Below are 21,087 nucleotides of genomic sequence, written 5' to 3'. Positions count from 1 at the left end.
GTATGACAAGGGCATTATGTGTGTGCAGCTTTAACCATTAAATTATAATAATGACAAAAAATGCTACAACTTCTTGAATATTTATGGCAAAGGTGATACATTGGGCAATTCCAGTTGAAATCCACAAACCCACTATAAAAGACATTTCCTTAGTCACCCACACAGGGGGATACATTTTAAATAGAGTCACCCATTTGAAATTCAACTGGAATAACCCCAAATTTCACCATCTATTGTCAATATGCAATGTCTAGCCATGTTTTTGTTACATTTCTACAAGCAACTGATATGACTTCAAACAGAAAACAATGTTCAGGCTATAGTGGCGTCAACCAAAGAAAGACCACTTGAAATACAATGAAAGATGCAAGATCATTTTCTTAGCATTATAGTCAGACCAGAAGACCAACGAAAGCTTCAAGACAATTTCTTAGCATAATATAGAGCTATATACAGTCCAACCTCTTTTATCCGGCCATGATGGGACCAAGCATTGTCCGGATAAGTGAAAAATCCGGATAAGTGAATTACATGTAATTCTGTATTGAAAGTTCCAAGGACTGAAATTGTGACAACAAAAGATTGTACTAATATGGGATAATAGCACTAAAAGATGTCTTTAGAGTGCTTTGTGCAATATAGATGTCATTCTAAGCATTCAGAGCATGGAATTAAGGTGTTAAATCATCAAAAACATGTTTTCCTCTGAAAATTTCACAGCCGGATAACAGAGAGATCCATATAAAAGAGGTCCGGATAAGAGAGGTTGGACTGTAGTTAGATCAGAATACTTCAGAAATGCTGTAAGAATAAGAAAGGCAGTTGCTCTCAGCAGCTTAATAATATACATCTGAAAGTACAAGGGATTCAAAGTTTCAAACTAAGGTCTCATACCTTTAAGAATTCCATCTAATATAATGATATGGTCAATCTATGATGTGCAGTGTTGAACAGGAACACACTAGCATGTGTGGCATAGACATTGGTATGCTTCTGCTAAATGCAACTGAGGATTACATTGTGTCTAAGTCTCTATATGATTACCCAGCATTAGGACAACACCTGAATGATGCCGTTGTTTTCAGCCATACCATGACTGATATCCATCAAGCATTGAAATTAATCACCGCCTAAAAATAAAACCAATTTTAACTCCAGTATTTTTTTTTTCATTTACCATATTAACTGGTTGGAGTGCATAAAGACTAACTGCATTAGCTGCCTCAAGCACAAAAGTGTTAACTGCCTGTGTTAAACCTTGGCAGTTAAGCCATTTGTGCGCCAGGCAGCTATTGCGGTTATGCCTTTGTGTGATCCAAGCATAGCTGCCTAGAGTGCAAAAGGATTAACTGCCTTTGTTTAACCTTAGCAGTTAAGCTGTTTATGCACCAGGCAGCTATTGCGGTTAGCCCTCGGGATTAGCCTTTGTGTGTTCCAAGCAGGCTATAACATAATCAAAATTGGTCTAGATATTAACAGTTAGTTCACAATAATTTTTATGACATTACTTGTGACAAAGTTTGAAAATATTTCAACTAAAAAGTTTCATTTAGCCACCATGTTTTGTTTGGCACTATAGCGCTATTAGAACTCCGGTAGGTACCGGCGGTGGCGGGCAACCCTTTCTACCATGACCTGGAGATAAAATTTGTATTGAGTAATTCAGCACTTTATAAAACAAGATTCTTTTCCATAGCATACATTTCATTTTGGGAGAAATTTTTGCACATTTCGGGTTTTTATTAAAAGCAAAAAATGAATGACAAAAAACCAGACTTTTTTCTTGTACATTTTCTTTTACAAGCAATTCTGTTAAAATCAATCTATACTTTCTTAAAACTTAAATTTTCATATCTAACCTAGAGTGCACCGATTGGACATCAAATATATATATGTTACCATAAATCCCAATTCCAAAAAATAAAAATAAAAAGGTGCATTTCTCATTTTGGGTTTCGGGCACCTATGTATGGGAAACAAACTTGTTGTTTTTTTGTCTTTCCTCAAAAAATTTGAACATCTTGCTTTCCATGATATTGGGCCACCAATAGCGCTGTAGAACCAAACTATAAAACGTGGGCCTAATAATAAATAAAATTAGCATTAATTTGCAACCAAATATAATGCACATGATTTGTCTTATACCACGACATTTTAAAACATTAAAAAAAAAAAAATGCATAAAACTTTTCACAAATAAAAGAACGTAGCTAATCAATACTGAATGAACTGGTCTGAATGTTGAAGTGGAAATTTTCTCACTATACCATTTTCCGCCTTGATGTGGTAGTGACGTCAGTGCGCATTTCATACATATCGCTTGCATTCGCTCAAAGCACCGGCATACACACGTTGAAAGACACTGCATAGATGCACACACGAAAAAGTTGCCTCAACAAGTCACTGCCACATCACGGTGAAAAATTGTATATCGTTGGGCTATTCCAGTTGAAATCCATACACCCCTTATGGGACACATGACCTTAATCTTACATACAGGGAGTGTACATTTCAAATGGGGTTACATGGGCGTCTCCATTTGAAATCTACACCCCCTGCGTGGGAGATTAAGATCATGATTTCCATAGGGGTGTACGGCTTTCAACTGGAGCAACTCATTTTAAGCAGTACTATGGATGTATTCAATTCTGTCCGCATTCACAAAGGGCATGCCACTGACTATACAGGTGTCTTCAAGCAAAAAACAGCAACTCAACAGTTGGAACGTCTCAAAACTCACAACTTTTCGTGCGAGCAAGTCGCATATGTAATATGCTATGTCAATTATACGCAATTACTCATTTATAGGGAACAGCCCAAAAGATTAATGATGTTCTGTAAACATAACTAGTTTAGTTTCATAGCTAAACCTCCCTCCCCACCGGTAAGTAAACCGGATGTAGGTAGAAAGACATCAATGTTTTATTATAAAAGTATTTGAGAAATGTAACCCTTTCTCTCCCTTTTATAGTAAAGCAGATGTAGGTCAAAATAACATTGACATTTTATCATAACCTTATATGGATGCAACTTCACATCATGGGAGAAGCGTAATCAAACTTTTTCAACTCCTCGTTCCCTAACAAAACTTGTTTGTACGACCTCATTGATCTTGTCTATCTCATATGATCTCATTGATGCAGCTCATTAGAATACACACAGATCAGACAACATTCATTGCTCTGAAAAGTTTCCCTTGATAAGTTAATGAGAAAATACCCACTTCAGTGCAATTACAGCACATTAATTTATTATACAACACAAAATATATCCTATACACTCATCAGGACATTCACCATGATTACAACATATTGTTATTACTGTTATCTATAATAGAGAGCTTTCTATACCACCGAAGTCCTTCTTCATCATACATGGATCTACCGTCATATAAAACCTCAAATTATTGTAAAAGTTCAAAATCTGACCACACAAATGTATGGGTGATCTTGGTCTGTTTTGTTTACAACATTGAGCTGGTATTTCACTAGGCTGACACTGAATTTCACCTTATATGGACACAACTTCACCTTATATGGTTGAATAGATTCAGCACAGATTTGGATTCCTGTAAAGAAAACATAATAGTAGTAGATTTATATGTTATAGATACAGGTTAAATGAGCACCATCAGCCAAATTAGCAGCCTTTAAGAGCTATTTTGATTGGTTACAAAGAGGGCTATATCATGTATTGAGCCAGTCAGAGATATGGTAAAAATAGTCAGTAGGGCTGAAGGAGATAAAGGTTAAAATTGGCAAGTAATCTAAAAGCTTTATTTTAATTGGTTACTCAGATGATTATATCATGCAATTAACCAATCAGGGGCACTGTAAGAGAGGCAGCAGTGCCCATTAGGGTTAAAAACTGCAGAGACAAAAACAGACAATCAATTGGCTATTCCAGTTGAAATCCATACACCCCGCTACAGGTGGCATGACCTTAATCTAACACACAGGGGCAGGGGGTGTAGATTTCAAATGGAGTCACCATGTAGGTAAACCCATTTGAAATTGACACTACCTGTGTTGAAGATTAATTCTGGTTTCAAACTTCCCTGCTGCTTGCCGCTTTGAAGATGATTTTGCTTCACTGCACAGTCACACCAGAAACGCTAGCGGTGACCAGCGGCAAGCCGATATATTGATCACTCCACCACTTTGCCGCGGCGGCAGCACGGCTGGGAGTTGAATTCAAGTCAAAATACAATTTTTGAGCGGTGCTGAGTGGCAAGAGTGGCTTTCAGAGTCATGCCGCCGAGTGCCCCTCAGCGGTAGCAAGCAGCATGATGAAACGTCACGCTGCTCAGCGGCAAGCTGCAGAAAGTATGAAACCAGCATACGGTAATGTTTTCCATAGGGGGTGTAAGGATTTCAACTGGAATAGCCCATTCAAACTTAATTAGGGAACAACCCAAAAGATCCAAGATGGGTGAAACTAGTTTCATGAGGGAGAGAGATTATATTTCTTCTATGTTCTTCAAAAACAAATAATGTTATTCTGACCCACTTCCGGTTTTGATACAGTTGAAGAGAGTCGGCTGTGAAATGAAACTAGTTACGTTTACAGGACACTAGCGATCATTTTGGTTGTTCCCTGCTATCCACATCTACAAGTTAGAGTGCAACAACAACTTACCTTTGATGACCTAGATTTACTGAAGACATTCCAGAATCTGAGAGTCTCGTCTCCCGCACCTGTCACTATGGCCTCACCATCGGGGGATACAGCCTGTATAAAAATGGACAATAGGAATTGTTTGAAATGGTCACTTCACTATCATTTACAAAATATGTTCCGCTGTAAATGCCACTCTACTCCTTTAGAAGACTTCAAGAACCAAGTGAATATGTAATTGACCTTTTCGGTAAATCCCATAAGCCTTTGCGAGTATACCTGAGATGTCGTCATTTGACGTCACGCCGATCTGCACCGATGCACACATCGTTCATCAAACACTGTAACTGCGCATTGGAAGTCGGTGTGACGTCAAATGACAACATCTCAGAAGTACTCGCAAAGGCTTATGGGATTGACCAAAAAGGTCAATTCAAAAATTAATTTTGACAAATAAAACTTGCACATTCACTAGAGTCATGCTCATTTAGACAAGCTTAGTGATGTTCCCGGGTGATGTTGCTTCAACATGGGGAGATTCTGATGATGTATACAGATACATGCATGTATATGAATGTCCTGTCAGTTTAACAACTTGCACAAGGGAAGGATACTTAACAAGTATAAAACTCTGTATTGACGTCCTGTGTGTTTGGCAACTTGCACATGGGAAGGATACTTAACAAGTATAAAACTCTGTATTGACGTCCTGTGTGTTTGGCAACTTGCACATGGGAAGGATACTTACCAAGTACAAAACTCTATATGAATGTCCTGTAAGTTTGGCATCTTGCACAAGGAAAGGATACTTACCCAAAACTATAGACCAATACAAATACAGACAATTTTCCAGCAAAGTCCCTGTGCATTGAACACTGTAAATTCTTGCATAGTCATGTGGGCCGATCGTGTGTCTCTAACAATCACACCAGCATTGGGCGCCTTTACATATGCGATAGAAAGTTGTGTGTCTTTGCGTTTACGTGACTGACCAAAAAATATGCAGTATGTGCGTAGCACTAGCAGTTTTGTATGTCTCAACTCATGGAACGATCGACCTTCATTATAGGGTGATGCTGAGACTCTGACTGTTTGGAGTTTGTCTGTATCTCTTTAGTCCATGTATAAAACTTAAATTATGACATTATGAATGTCCTGTGTGTTTGGCAATTTGCACAAGGGACAGATACTTACCAAGTATAAAACTCTGTATGAATGTCCTGTGAGTTTGGCCACTTGCACAAGGGACGGATACTTCCAGACAAGAATTTGGTTTTGAGAGTAGCCATGTGTGCTCACCTGTTATAAAAAACATAAATAAAAAAGAATAATGTATAACACATTTCAAATAGAATAACCATGTACAGAGGTTGTCAGAACATAACTGGGCTACTTTTTTTTCAGTTTGAAAATTTGATGAGCAGATTCTAGAGTTGTGGTGTATAATACAATTTTAACATATCAAAACGTACCAGTTCGTTGTCATGCTTAGACCACGCCAAATTGCACACTTGTGATCCTGTATCAACGTAATTAAGTGGCTGCCCTGTCAACGTGTTCCAGAATCGGATACACCTATCAGCCGTACCCCCACCAGATGCCAGCAAGCCATGTTGGTGCGGTGACCATGCTATAGCCTTCACTGCAGCGAGATGGTCTTGATATTGCTGGACTGGAGACAAACTGGAGTTGTTCCACACAAATAACTGAAAGGACAAGAGAGTATATAATTAGGGATTCAATCATGTTTCACCGTTGTTCATCAGTAGTTTACTTCACTGAGTAGTTTACTTCACTTTAGCTGCCCGAGCGAAGTAAACCACGCAGACGCGCCGGACGCGAGTTGTTAATCGGTGATGAACAACGGTGAAACATAATTGAATCCCTTTCAACAACGAAACAAGCTAAAGAGATGTCTAATTTACATGATTCTTTCATTCGGAAAGTCAGTTTGTCATTGCCACTCAACCTTATAAGAAGATCGCGGTATTTCTCTGTTGACAGGCCTATCAGCCCCGGGATATCAGCAATAAAACTAAAGAATAAAGCGGTAATATTTGGCTGCTACCATCAACATAAGGGAGTTCATGATTACGCGTACGTTCCAGGCATGACAAATTTTACGCGCTCATGCGTATCGCGTAACCTTGCGTTCGCGTATACGCTACTGGACTGTGGATTCATCACAGATTAACAACAGTTGGCTCCTGTACAAAGGTATAGGAAGAGTTGTTGAATTATTAATTAACAATAATAAAGGCCTTAGGATGGATCCCTGGGGACATTAGTTCATGGCTCATAGCAAATCTTAAGGTGAGTTAACCTAACTACACTATTTTGCAAATATCTTTCGCACTAGTCAACATGTCTGCGTCATGCGATGCTACGCAGATTGTTGGACGAATAAGGTGCTGATGTCATGATGACCTGATTCAATTAGCCAATCAAAACGATTTCATGTTTACATCGTACACTACGTCAAATCATGGCCATGCGAAAGATCTTTGCAAATAGGTGTATATAATTGTCTTCACTGCAGGTAGATAGTCTATTCCGTGTAATCTTGGATTGGTGAAAGGCTGGAAATGCTCCACACGAGTAACAGAAAGGGATCATGAGAGCGTAACATTTAATGCCCTTTTTCTTTTCATCAATGGGCGACTCCATTTGAAAACTACATTCCCTGGGTGGGAGATTACGGCCATGTCTTCTATAGTGGGGTGTATGGAATTTAACTGGACTAGCCCATTGAAAAATATTAGGCCCCCAAACCTCACCTCTATGTATATTAGGCCTAAAAAAAAAGTGTTTGATTGGCGTAACCCAACCGACCCTAAATATAGGCCCGACCCTAGACTTTTTTTTTTCTTATTTTTTTGCAAAAATGTTTTTAAAAATGAAAAAAAAAAATGAAAATTAAAACAAAAAGGAAAAAAAGTTCCAAAGCCTTTATCACACACGATTTACAGCTTAAAATGTGTGTAAATTTTTTTTTTTTAATGTTAATGTTACGCCAATCAAACAATTATTTTTTCTAGGCCTTATATCAATTCTCTCGGTTGGGGCTGTTCCATCTATTGCACTTACCCAATTCTCATGTCTATCAAAGGGGATGCCCTAGTGACATCCCTATTGGTTTGTAAAGGGGCAATTTTCTAACCACAGAAAATACCAATTTTCCTTGTCTTTGGTAATTATTGATTTAAAAGTTGATTTCCCTGATAAGAAATCGAACTTTTGGAATTGTTTCATGAAGAGGCATTTATTTTATGGCATATTTTGTGATTTCGCCCATTGAATTCAACAGTAAGTGTCCCCTTCTTGTCCGATGGGGTGAGATGGAACAGCCAAATAACGGCAAAATCAACCAATGGGAACAAGCGATCTATCGCAAGTGACGTCATGCTGACCAACAGAATTGACATTTTCAAGGTTCTTTCACATCATAAATATTAATGCACTTATGAATATTCATGATATCTTACCTTATTATCATTTCCTCCTGAGGCCAAGTGCTGGTGATCAGGTGACCATTTTAGTCCGCAAACCTCTTGTCTGTGACCGCTTAGTCGTCTCTCCGGCGTGGAGCTTGGTGTACGTATATCTCTCTGCAGAATCATACGATCCCTACTACCTGAAGACAGAATATCTGCATTCCAGGCTAAAGCACCTGATGTAGAAAACAAAATGAAAACAAGGCCCATTTCACAAAGTTGCTAACCAAATGTTTTAGTTAAGTATCATCAATCAATCAATCCCTTACCCTCTCTGGGTAAATTGCCTTTTAGTGTAGTAATTTTCTTTCTTTTGTGTAGAAGTCCCAAACCTTTAATCCTGCACGTGTTTGATAAATTAATCAACCAATCAATCAGTCACTTACCCAATCTAGCTGAACAACCTTTTAATAAATCAATCAGTTGATCAATCAAATCAATCAATCAATCAAATACGCACAATAAGCTAAATAAATGACTCTTGTTGTAGTAATTTCTTCTATGTAGATGAATCCTAAACCTGGACTAAACCTTTATGTGTTCAATCCATCAATCCACCAATCAATCAATCAATCAATCAATCAATCAACCAATCACTTACCCACTCTAGCTGAATGACCTTCTAATGTAGTAATTTTCTTCTGTGTAGATGAATCCCAAACCTGGACTAAGCCTTTATGTGTTCCTACTGCTACTAAATTACCCTGCAAATGAAACAAGACAAAATACACATCCTTATTACAAAACTGTATCAAAATAATTAGTCATTTTTGTACCTGTTTAGGCTTAATTTTCAAAAACATTTGAAATTTTAGTTTTTAAGGTCATGAAGATAGCACATTGCGCTCAGGAATTACATGATTTGGAAGGAAGTGAGATATTGATTGAGAGCACCTATGTAATAAATATTTTGAGCAGTGAAGCTGCCTTTTCACAAACTGTATCAAAATGAATTTTTTTCACTCTTATGTTATGTACCAGTTTAGGCTCATATTTTTTTTTAAATATTTGAAATTTTAGTTTTTTAGGTCATGAAGAAAGCACATTCCGTACAGAAGTAACATGCTTTTAAAGGAAGTGACATATTAATTGAGAGCACCTATGTAATAAATATTTTGAGCAGCGTAGTTAGACAACTTGTGTTCTGCAAATAAAACTATGAATATGTCAATCTTCATTTGAACGGCAATTTAGCTCCCAGATACAACAAGCTATTGGCTTCAGATATCATATCATTAAGCTCACATACACTGACAAATAACAAACATTACATTTTATTGGTACAATGCTGGTTTACCTTGCGCACCCTGTATTTTTATATGCAGAGATGCCAGCCACTCAGTTTAACTAAAAAAACACTGAAACTGATGAGAAAAACCTGAAAAAGCATGTGAAAGTAGGTCATAAAGCCCTAAAACGGCCTGAAAATATATAAAAACACAGGAATTTGGTCTCACAAAAAAACCTGAATTCAGGCTAAAACCTGAAAAGTGGCATCTCTGTGTATTGTACAATTCTGGTTTACCCTGTTTTGGGGTTGGGTTAGGGTCATGGTTAGGGTTATACTTGTACACAGTGTATACCAGAATTATTCCCTTTTTTTTACTTACCCTTTCATTCCATGACACTGAGGTCACTGTGTCACCATCTACTGATAGATCACAGAGTCTGGTCACCTGAATAATGTCGATACAAAATACATAATAAAATCAATGTTAGTCATAATCTCTTGATCAGATTGAATTACATTTTACTGTACATGCAAAAACATATGTTTCTTGTATTAATTACAGAATATGACTTTTTTTTATTTTTTTTGTTGTTGTTCTTTCCAAATTCTGAGACAATTATCTGACAAACTGAAGTATACTGGTTCCCAATCTGTGTTTGTTAGTTAAATCCAGTGCCAACAAACACAATACAAGGCAGCCTTTTGAAATACAACATTATGTAATGCAGACAACAAATATTTATGACCTCAAAGTAAATACTTCTTTGCTGGTCCCCATTTTTCTTCTTCACACAAACTTACCTGACTTGTGCATGCACTCCATAGGTACACACATGTACCTAATCCCACGCTTAATATGTTTGTAGATGACCAGTCCACAAGGTTGAGGTAAAAATCGTCTTGGAGCTCTGGGGCATCAAGAACCTTGAAGGGGATCTTGGAGATCTTGCGCATTGGTTTTCGCGGAGAGCGCAGTAGTTTTTGACTGAGATATAAAAGAAAATAACAGGAAAAGAACATGTATGAATGAACAAAGAATTGAATCTGATTATCTAATGGTGAGAAATTCTTGAACTGATTCGGTTATAACATACATAAATTTACAGGAGTCTGTGGAATCAGGAATAAATGGTTCTCTGCTGGCATTGACATGCAATGGTACAAGCGCTAACCTAGCTTTCATTAATACCACAACTATAAATGCCTTCAAGTCAACAATTACTTCAGAAACTAAAATTCAAACCAAATTGCACATCCATCCAAGTCATGCCCATGTATACATATTCTGCTGATGATGACAATATATAGATGGAATTAATGGGAGGTACATTGGGTCCTCTGTTTGAACCTTTGATGGTCTTTTGGCTCAATCTCTATACTAAAAACAGCCTTTTGGTGACTATGAATGGCCCATTATTGGCCCTGTAATAGTTTTTATCAGCATACCTTTTATTCCTTGATGCACTGGGGACAGTAAGTATGGTGAAAAGTCCTCCATTTGGACCTTTGATGGTCTTTTGGCCTGATCTTGATACTAAAATAGCCTTTAGCTAGCCCTATAAATGGGCCATTACTGGTCCAGTAATAGTTTTTTTATCAGCATACCTTTTATTCCCTACTGGGGACAGCGAGTACGGTGGGGAGTCCCCTGTTTACACCTTTTATGGTCTTTTGGCCTGATCTTGCTACTTAAACCTTTAGCTAGCTGTTACTGGCCTGTACTAGTTTTTTATCAGCATACCTTTTATTCCCTACTGGGGACAGTGAGTATGGTGGTGAGTCCTCCGTTTGCACCTTTGATGGTCTTTTGGCCTGTACCTGGTACTGAAACAGATTACGTTTAGCCTTCTGTGGGCTGACCATGCGTCGGTCCTCGCATTGTGGGTCTTTGATTTTATCAATGTCAGCCCCGAGTAGTTCATTCTTCAGCAAGCAGTGGTATGCAAGCATATCTGTAAGAGAATTAACAGGATTATCAGTGCATAGTGTATATCCATATCAAAACGATGCACTTGTTGTCTGCTACATGTGTCTCATTTCACAAAATAGCTAGATTCATCTCAAGTGTGTGGGGGTCACTATAAATCATCCCCAAGTAGCATGGTTAAGGAATTAGAAAATAAACGATAGGGATTTTTGTTTTTATAATCCTCTACTTTGTGAAAGACAACAGGCAGGTCCAATATTTTTATCGTAGTGGATACTGGCGCATCTCATTCTTAGTCAGTTAATTAATATTTTGATAACTGAAACTAGTTTTATTTAGGATAAAATAAGTTACAAAACTTATGGTCATAAAAACCTCCCTCATTCTAAAATGAACGAAACCTGTTCACAAATTCAGTTGCATAATGCGCATGGCATATTACGCACTACACTTACAACATGTTACTTACGTGCAGCAGTGCGCACCTTGACAAGCGTGTTCTGTAACGATGCAGACAACATCCTCTACTGTGTGATAGACGTCATGTAGGAAATTGTGAAATTCAGCATTAACAAGCTAAACCACAACCACTGACTAAGAATGTTCTCTGTATTCCTAATACATCACAATAATACATACCTTTGCTAGATTCCCCGCTTCCTTTGCTGCGTGATCGTCCTGGCGATGGCTCTGGTTCTTGTTTGTCTATGGAGTTGAACCCAACATACCAATTTGTACCAGCACGGCTTGGTATGAATCTGCACAGAGAAACAATATATTTGGGCCCAAACAGTCAATTAGATTAACCAAGATATCATAGCATTGACACACTAACAATTGAACATGCATGTAGAGGAGCTGCAGGGACTGCCTTTTGAGGAGAGCCAGAGCAATCGCTCTCTTCTGCTCTCCTGTGTGTGATGTTATCTGCGCATGAACACACAATGCCAAAACACAGCTAGCAATCAGAAGTAAACACATGGAAATCTTACACTTTTAAAAATATCACTAAATTTCTTAAAAAGTAGACCTCACATGTTGTGTCATTTTTCAGAGAGGTTATTGGTATTTGGCTTCTGATTAAAAACTCGACTTTGGCCAGGAATGTGATCCGATTTTGTACGTTAAGTCTTTGGAAAGCTATTTTGTGGGAACCCTGGACTAACTGAGGGCCCAAGGGCGTCAGTTTGATTCTAGTATGTGAACGTACCTGTCGCTGTACCTGTCCTTGGTTGGTGAAGCTGCTTGTCCTGGGGATAGTGGCTGTATTCATTAGGAGAAAAAAAAAAATCAATTCAAAATTTGCATTAAAAATGTGTACACTTGATGTAGTTACAAATTTAATTTAATATGGTAAAGAATTTAAAACTCTCATGCTTATAAGTGGATGGTCAATTTGGGCGATTCTAGTTGAAATCCACACACTCCCTGTGTGGGAAATTAAGTTCATGTCTTCCATAGGGGGTGTATTGATTTCAACTGGAATAACCCATTGTAACACATGGTGTTTCTATCTCACATTGAGGCCCATCACCAAAACATTCTTATTCCAAGTTTTGAGTTATATTGCTCCTGCGGTTTGAGTTATACAAGCAAAAATTTGTTCAGGTTAGTTAGCATTAAGGGGGTACTACACCCCTGTCCAATTTTGTGCCTATTTTGGCATTTTTCTCAAAAATCATAGCGTATTGGTGACAAGTAAGATATGTATATTATACGGGCAAGGACTACAACTACTGCACTGGAAATTTATTTCAGCACAGACAACAGTTGTGGCGTTACAGTCAAAAATGAGGGAAAACCAATATTTGATCAATAAATCAATAACTACTTGTCTTGAGTTGCTGCATTTTCAGTGCAGTAGTTGTTGTCCTTGCCCCTATAATATACATATCTTACTTGTCACCAATGCGTTATATGCATAAAATTGGACAGGGTGTAGTACCCCTTAAGTATTTAACAATATAGATTATAGAAGGCAGTATTATGATCATACCAGGCCTGGGGCACACCACACTAAATCCTACAGCTTTTTCCCCCAAGTAATGTCATTGAAAGGGACAGACAAAAGAGGGTCAAACTGTAATGCTCAAAAATGTTAATTTTGATTTCATGATGTGGTACAATCATAATTTATCAGTGAAAGTTACGACATAATTGCAAAATTTGTAAAAAGAATCATGCCAATAAGTAAATGACCTAAGCCAAGTACATGGGGATTCCTAAGAGCTATTATGCCAGCTATAGTGCTATAATCTATCGTCTCAAGTTGAAAGTAACACCATGTTGGATTTCGCTATTTAGAATCATGCACGCTAACCTAACCCCAGGGGTGTATACACCATGTACACCCGCATATAGATGGGCGATTTGTCACTGATGGCACTCTCGCCTTGAGATAAGACAATAGCCATCTTACCATTGTGTTAGACAATCCCACAGCACTCTGTCCATTCTGTTGTCTCAGCAGGCGCCTCTCAAACTCGTGGTCCATCATTACACCTGTAGTACCAACTCCCACACACTTGTCAATTCTACCAGTCCGGTCTATGTAACACAGAGCAGATAGACGGCCGCCCTTGGTATTACCAACTCGCAGCAGATAGATGGCCCGGCCCTCCTAGTCTGGTATTACCAACTCACAGCACATAGACAGCCCGGCGTTTCCACTTGTTAATCTTGGTAGTTAACAGGAGTCAACAGGGTAAAATGATGACATTTAATTTGTGGATGCCACAAAATCAAGATTTTGATGGACAGGCAAAATCCCAGTCAATTAAGTATTGTACATGTCCACAGTCTATGGAGGAAAAATAGAAAAGAAGTTAAACAGCATAAGAAAGTGAACCACACATATATGTAAGGCCTAAAAATTGTATGATAGGCGTAACCTTACTATCGCAACCGAACCTAATTTTGGGTTTACTGTCAACATGGACATTTTTTTATTGAATAAGTTTAGGGTCGAAAAAGACCCCACATTTCCTGAAATGGGTGGTTTTCTTTAAGTTATTTTATCTACTGGACTGGGCACTATTTTTTTGTTTCATAAGTAATTTACGCCAGCGAATCATGCATTTTCAAGTGCATTTGACATCTTTTTACTGCATGTTGCAATTCTGCATTTATTCAAGATGGCAAATTTCTCAAAAAACGTGATCTACTTTTCTGAGAAAATTCCCATATTTCTCACATTTTCTGCAAATTTTCACTCATCTGGTCATCTTTTCATGTGACAGAACTTCAGAAGTGTCAATGCTTATTTTATAAAGGTACGTTTCTTGCTTTTCTGATTATTTTAAAATTATTTTTCGAGACAAAAACTCCCTAGAAAAATGGCAATTTTCACTTTTTTTTCAAAAAGTTGTTTTGACCTTATTTTTTTTACCCCAAAATTTCCCTCATTTTAAGCCATGCCCTACTTCCAATACATTAAAGCTTGACTCAAAAGTGTCGGGCAAATTTTTAGCCATGATGCAAAACTAACTAAACCTTTGTTCCAAGGAATCCAACCAGTGTTCGAAATAAGTACTTATCCTCTTGTCCTCTTGTCCAAAAATCACTGGGGACAACCATATTGAGCTATGTACTTATCCCCTGGACAATCACTATATTTTACCTCCAAAAGTATGACACATTATGGGGACAACCAAAATGTATTGAGGACAAGAAGAATTTATGCTTTAGTTATCCTCGGGATAACCTCCAGATTTTCCTTATTTCGGACACTGAATCCAACTATGCAAAAATGAAGTTGGTATACGGCCGTGTGTCCTGAACTCGCCACCCTTAGCGTTACATGACAAATATTATGAATTTTTACACCAACCGGGTTTCTAATTAGTTTATCTCGACAATAATCAACCCTAAACTACTAAAAGTATACATTTTTGGAAAGCTGAAGGCATAAGCAATTCACATATATACATTTCAACTCATTATACATGGTGACCTGCAAGTTATACAGGGTGGATTCAAAAAGATTTTGATAAAAAATGGTTCACTCAATGCATAAATTGCTTATTACCAACTTACAGTAATAAACTGGAAGTAAACAATATTCATTTGGTTAGAGGATATGGAGAGCCAACTGACTTTGGAAGAAACCAAAATCACAGCTGTTTGGTAATCTCGGAATATAGGGTGTCCCAAAGTATGTTAGATTTTTTTACAATTCAACATATTTTGACCCTAAACATTTTCCCCGTAACCCATACAGAAAAAAATATGTCCATATTTAGATTCCTCGTCAAATTTCCCTTCAGAAAATCTATACTTTGACCATGATAGGATAAGTAATTAAAATTTTACAGTAACTTTTAGATTTTGAAGACATCTGCATTACACTACAGTGTTTAATATGACAACGGGTAAATTTGTATGGAAAAGTTAGCATTTTCTAGACTAAACCAATCATAAATTATTAAAAACAATTAGTAGAATTGTTTAGCTGTAAGGCCATGAGTGTTTGAGATGCTAAATAGAGTCCAAATCCAATTTACAGCCTTTACAGAAGCAGATTACGCACTAAAATACCAATCCCATAGAGTTTGTGTGTACCACATCCCCCACCACCACATCCCCCACCACCGCCACCCTGAATTCTATGAAGCACAGTGTCAGTATTAAAAAAGTTCAAGTATTTCTTTTTACAGGGTTGAAAGTGCATTTTATTTAGCAATAAAATGAGACCACAAGCATGACACTACCTTCTTGCTTGACAGAGATATCATCATTTGTTTTGAGTCGACTTTTGGCTAAATGTAACGTCACCACCTTTTTTTTGGTGGCGAGCTTAAGACACACGACCATACAGGGTGCGTAAGAAAATATATAGGGTGATATCATGAAAAAAATTAATTTTACTAGTAAATTCATAATTTATTGCATTTGCTACTGATATGGGATTGTGGCAGGCAACACTAGTATGAGCTTGAATAAAATTTATACTTCTGCTATGTTATGAATGACCAAAGTGGTGATACAGGGTGTGAAAATATACGTAACTTCACACACAAAATGTTGATTACATTTTTGAAAATATTTTCTTTAGAGTGTATCCTACATTTATTTTAACTGCATATTTGGATTCCTGGGGTAAAAAGCTTTCCAAAATGTATACATTTCCTATCTTAGGGTGTATAATTCTCAAGATACAACAATTGAAAGCCAAAACGCATGTTGTGACTGAAAATCTTGACATTTGTATGTAAGTGAATAGGAAAAATTGAGGTTCTTGTGACTTCATGCGGTTCGCAGTGAATACTTGTAAACACGATTAGATCAAATTAATAGCTGAATAAGAATAATGAATGATCAAGCTTTCATTTGAGGTATGATTTGCAAGTATAGCACACAATTTGGCAATGATATAATTTAAAATTCAAAAAGATGCCATGTCTCCCATAGAGAATGCACATACTCCTCCACTGCTTATCCTCCACCGCTTATCCACCAGGTTTATCTTAGTTAACATTTTGGTATTTTTCACTAATTAAACAAATTGGCATTCCAAATTGAGAAACATATTTGAAAATTAGAATAATCAGGCTGTATAATGAGCCCAAACTTGATGCAATTGGACAAAGAATAGCCCTGTGACAACAAGCTAAATCAGAAAGAGGAGAGAAAAATGTAACATCACCAGGTATTTTGGGGTCCTACCATAAGGCTAATGAAAGTTGATCCCCAGTTTCCCGTTACATAGTTTTTCATGACTGGGTAGGTGACTGTTTCATTATTCATTATTCATTATTTTCAAACTTTCATTATCGGTGCAAAGTTAATTACGGAATGCTATGTTTTGAGGCCCAAATAAAATAATAAAGTATAGTAATGACCATGCTTCACTCAAATATTTTACCAACTTAGTCTTCAAAACAAATTTTAATTAAGCACATCTTCTTTGGAATCTTCAAATTAACCTATAGGGTGTGCAACATATGAAAGCACCAGAAGTCCATGATAGTCTTTGGAGAACCACTTTTCCATATAAATAGGCCTACACTGTGTCTGTGTGTTCTATTGCACACTACTTTTTACAAACCAAACTTACTCTCCACTAGCACATCTTTGGAAGCAATATTTATACGGAAATTAGTTTGTCTACTTGGTTCCCGCGAACTTGGCTGCCTCTCTTTGTGTTCGGTCTATCCATTTAGTGGTAGGAGAAACTTAGATGCAGGGAATTGCTAGTCTCCAGTAAATGCGCCCTACGATATCGCCATTTTACCACAAAGTTTAACCCAGCGCTTGCAAAGACTATTCGGGCCGGTCAGGGTCGGCGTAAAAGTGCTTAAAATACGTGTCGGACGTGAAAGATGACATTAAAACTATCCTTTTTTCTTAAAAACTTGAAAAATGTGAAATAATGAAATAATGGAAAATAATGAAATATTTGATCGGAATTTTTTTTTGACCGGAGTCGTGTAACGGGAAACTGGGAGTCAATTTTCATTAGCCTAAGACACATGACCATATGTTTGTATTGCTAAAACATGTTTAACCTTGATGCGAAAGTTTAATTTGATAAATTTGTAATTTTAACCTTTTAATAGAGCTCAGGTGGTCTAAAAGAAAAGATCGCCGCAAATGTGTTAACTGGGGTTTGCCTCTCATATAGGTATGCCAGGTGAATTTAAATTTGCCATAAAACTGCATCATTTTATATCAAATTAAAGCCCAGGCTTAAAGTAAAGAAAGCCAAAACTGAAAACCTTTTTGTCATAGCACTTTCCGTGGCAATCTTTTCAAAGATCGACTTTCATCAAAAAGATTCTGCTAGCAAAATTCCCCAAAACAGCATTACGGGGGTGTTTCTAGATCTTAGTCTCATGATGATAGCAGCTTTTTTTAATGGAACTGCTATCAAAATCTCTAAAATTCCATGTGTGAGTGTCTCATCACCATAAAAAATCATATGGTCAAGTGAAGTATAGAAAACATATTTATGTAGGTTTCCTTGACTGACCTGTTCTTGAAAAAAAATTGAAATTTCTATGTAAATATGTATTGTGTTTACTATTTCATCAAGGTTTAATATTCTAACGAGCTTAAACTAAAAGTTTCATCTAAGGAGTCAAGCTTTAAACTATTAAGCAAAAAAATATCAAACAAGCTAAAAACGATTTTTTACCCATTTTTTAACAAGCTAAAACCAATTTTTGAAAAGAAGCTTAAAACATCAATTTTTTCATTGTAAAAATCATCTAAAAAACCTTTAGAAATACAGTGACCTACCTAATATTACTAATCTATGTTTCGATGATATCCAAGAAGCTAAAATATTGTGAAAGAGGGCAGGGCTTTGAGTAATGAGGGAAATTACGGGGTAAAATACATGTACATCACGTTTTTCGAGAAATTCCGATGATCTTGGATAAATGCAGAATTGCGTCGCGCAGTAAAACGATGTCAAACATGCAAACGCGCTTGAAAATGCATGATACGCTAGCGTAAATTACCGTCAAAACGAGCTTACATCAAGCGCTTGTGCTACGCGAAAACTTCGGAGCTGGCATCACCGATTCACTGGTTTTGTTACCAGCTCTTTTACGTCAAAAATAGCTATAAAATCATGAATTTTGGAACAAAATAAAGCTTGTTCATTGGAATAAAAGGTATGTTTGTACAGCTGAAAACATGTTTAACCTTGTTGCAAAAGTTTAATGTGATAAATTCGCAATTTGTACCTTATATAGCGCGGGTGGTCTAAAAGTCAGGATCGCCCATACGATGATAGTACCTATCTCATGTGAGTCATACCTACAATAGTACAAATAATGCATGATGAACAGTATTGAACACGAAATTAATCTTCTTCCTATCATGCCTATAATTTATTCGACTTCTAGCATAGTGATTTCTGCGACGAAGATATCGGGGTGATATTAAATGCTGGCTGCACTGTGCGGCGTCCCCGTACCATGGGTACGCGTTTAGTAGGGCCTGTGACTGTGTACGCGTTCAACTCGATGCATTGCAATTGCAAGGCTTGGTCAAAACGTCAAGATCGCCCAAGAAATTACGAGTTCTTTACCACAATTTGTACCTTTAAATTAAAACAAACATACCTTATATCATTTATATAATGATTCAGACTGACGATATAGCCACATTATACATGAAATACTCCACTACGGACGTAATAATTACCAATTTCCGTAGGTGTAAACTGGAAAATATTGTTTTGTTTCCCCCAGCTGCTTTCGATACATTTACCCAGGGCTGACATTCCTACGAGGTTTAGCTAACTTGGCCCAACCAAACTCGGCCCTACTTAAACTCGGCCCAAAATATGGGATCGTTTGAAGCGAGCAGAATTTGCTTCGAAGTTCGGCACTGTTTTCCTACAGAGGTATAACTATTTTTTATAGGTAACATAATATGTCACCTATAAAAATAGTTATAAAAATTTAGCCTAAAATCATTTGGCCTAGGCCTAATGTCTTTACTGTTTGCTTAATATCTTCAAACTCTTTACATTTTTACAAGAATTTTTACACTTAGGGCCTACAAGAAAACTAACCACACACATACGCAAAATATTGTGAATTTCTATGATTTTAGGTTTCACATATAAGGGACAACAAAAAATTCGAATTGCTATTATTTTCAAGTGGGTATTATTGATTGGTTTGGGTGGTTAGTGAAGAGTGATTAGTTATAGAGCTTGCTGATTGGTTGAGCGTAAAGAAGTGGATAATGGCCCATTCATAAACCTAATTGGTGTAGTTTTTAACTGGGTTTAGCATTTCACAAAGGTCGAGATGTATTTTATGTGGACTATAAGTGCACTATTTTACCGTGTAAACAACGTGAAGGGACACCAAGTTCAATTTGTGCATTTTCTCAAATTCTGAAAGAACTTGACCAAATTTTATATAGGCCTAGTAACTAAACCCTGCTCTAGCAGTGAGCTTTGATTTGGAAATATATCTGTTAGATTTTTTTTTAAATCATGCATTAGAAGTTTCACAATGTAAATATTTTGAGACACCAAATCACTTCATCAATTTATTTATATTTTTAAGTAATTTATTTTATTTCCCTTATGCAAAGCCCAGACATTTATTTTATTTTATTTTATTTATTTTATTAGATCTTATTTTGCCTGGGGAACAAACTCAGTGGTCCACACTGATTTCCAGTCTGGCCCAGGGGTCAAACAAAATACATCAAAATACAAATTAAATACATACAAAGAATAACATACCATGGATTTAACAAATAACATTATATATGAACACACCAAGGAAGCACACCTGTGCTGGCCAGCGAATGCAGTGTAAGGCCATGTCAGCAGGCTTCTAAGACAGCCCGCTGACAAAGTCGCACTGCATGCAGCCGCCAGCCGACCATCACTGATGCAACAACCTGAATATTTAAATAACTAAATTGCACATCGCTTTGAAATGGCCTGGTGTAGGAGGTTAAAGTAGACTATGCCATAGTCGAATTTTGAGAAATTTAGAAATAGGCCTATGTTATCAATCTCGATAATATAATGTAATAAATAGTCTATAAGCAAATCTAGTTGCCCTAGATGTAGGCATTCTAAGTGATCATTTGTGTCCTGCCTTACTTTTGTTTTTTTAATATTTTTTGAAAGAGGGCTCCCTTCATGCCTACCAGTGATTTTCTAGCAGTCTGTTTTATTTTCATGATTTTGGAGAATTGCTCACGTTACTCACGAAAAATAGGGTAGGCCTATCAAGCTAACAGAGGGCGTACGGTGACTGAATAGATCAGGAAAATCTATCAATTGTGCACACAATCGGAGTTTTAAATGCAAAGGTAATTCTGAATATGCACAATGG

General features: G+C 37.1%; 1 protein-coding gene across 1 annotated transcript; it reads right to left on the bottom strand.

Moving 5' to 3' along the window:
* Nucleotides 1–865: 865 nt before the first annotated feature.
* LOC140145826 (fizzy-related protein homolog) lies at nt 866–19,474 on the bottom strand. The gene is made up of 13 exons (XM_072167506.1): nt 19,342–19,474; nt 13,689–14,069; nt 12,480–12,532; nt 11,909–12,027; nt 11,084–11,294; nt 10,144–10,327; nt 9,722–9,787; nt 8,713–8,815; nt 8,103–8,287; nt 6,090–6,323; nt 5,812–5,916; nt 4,639–4,731; nt 866–3,568 (listed from the first exon to the last, which is right to left on the bottom strand). Exons 2-13 carry the CDS (start codon nt 13,764–13,766, stop codon nt 3,527–3,529), a joined length of 1,473 nt encoding a protein of 490 aa, XP_072023607.1. The 5' UTR covers nt 13,767–14,069; nt 19,342–19,474; the 3' UTR covers nt 866–3,526.
* Between the last annotated feature and the right edge of the window lie 1,613 nt (nt 19,475–21,087).

The sequence above is a fragment of the Amphiura filiformis genome, chromosome 2, assembly GCF_039555335.1.
Source record: "Amphiura filiformis chromosome 2, Afil_fr2py, whole genome shotgun sequence".
In the NCBI taxonomy this organism is placed as follows: domain Eukaryota; kingdom Metazoa; phylum Echinodermata; class Ophiuroidea; order Amphilepidida; family Amphiuridae; genus Amphiura; species Amphiura filiformis.
This window is presented reverse-complemented; position numbering and strand designations above follow the sequence as displayed.

What these genes read in the sequence shown, in the direction of transcription:
- LOC140145826 (XM_072167506.1), bottom strand. Translation starts at nt 13,766, where the DNA reads ATGATGGACCACGAGTTTGAGAGGCGCCTGCTGAGACAACAGAATGGA. An exon ending in TCCCCAGTAGGGAATAAAAG is followed by an intron (nt 10,328 to 11,083) that starts GTATGCTGATAA and finishes TTTATATCTCAG; the next exon opens with TCAAAAACTACTGCGCTCTC. An exon ending in GTAAATCTAGGTCATCAAAG is followed by an intron (nt 3,569 to 4,638) that starts GTAAGTTGTTGT and finishes TTTTCTTTACAG; the next exon opens with GAATCCAAATCTGTGCTGAA.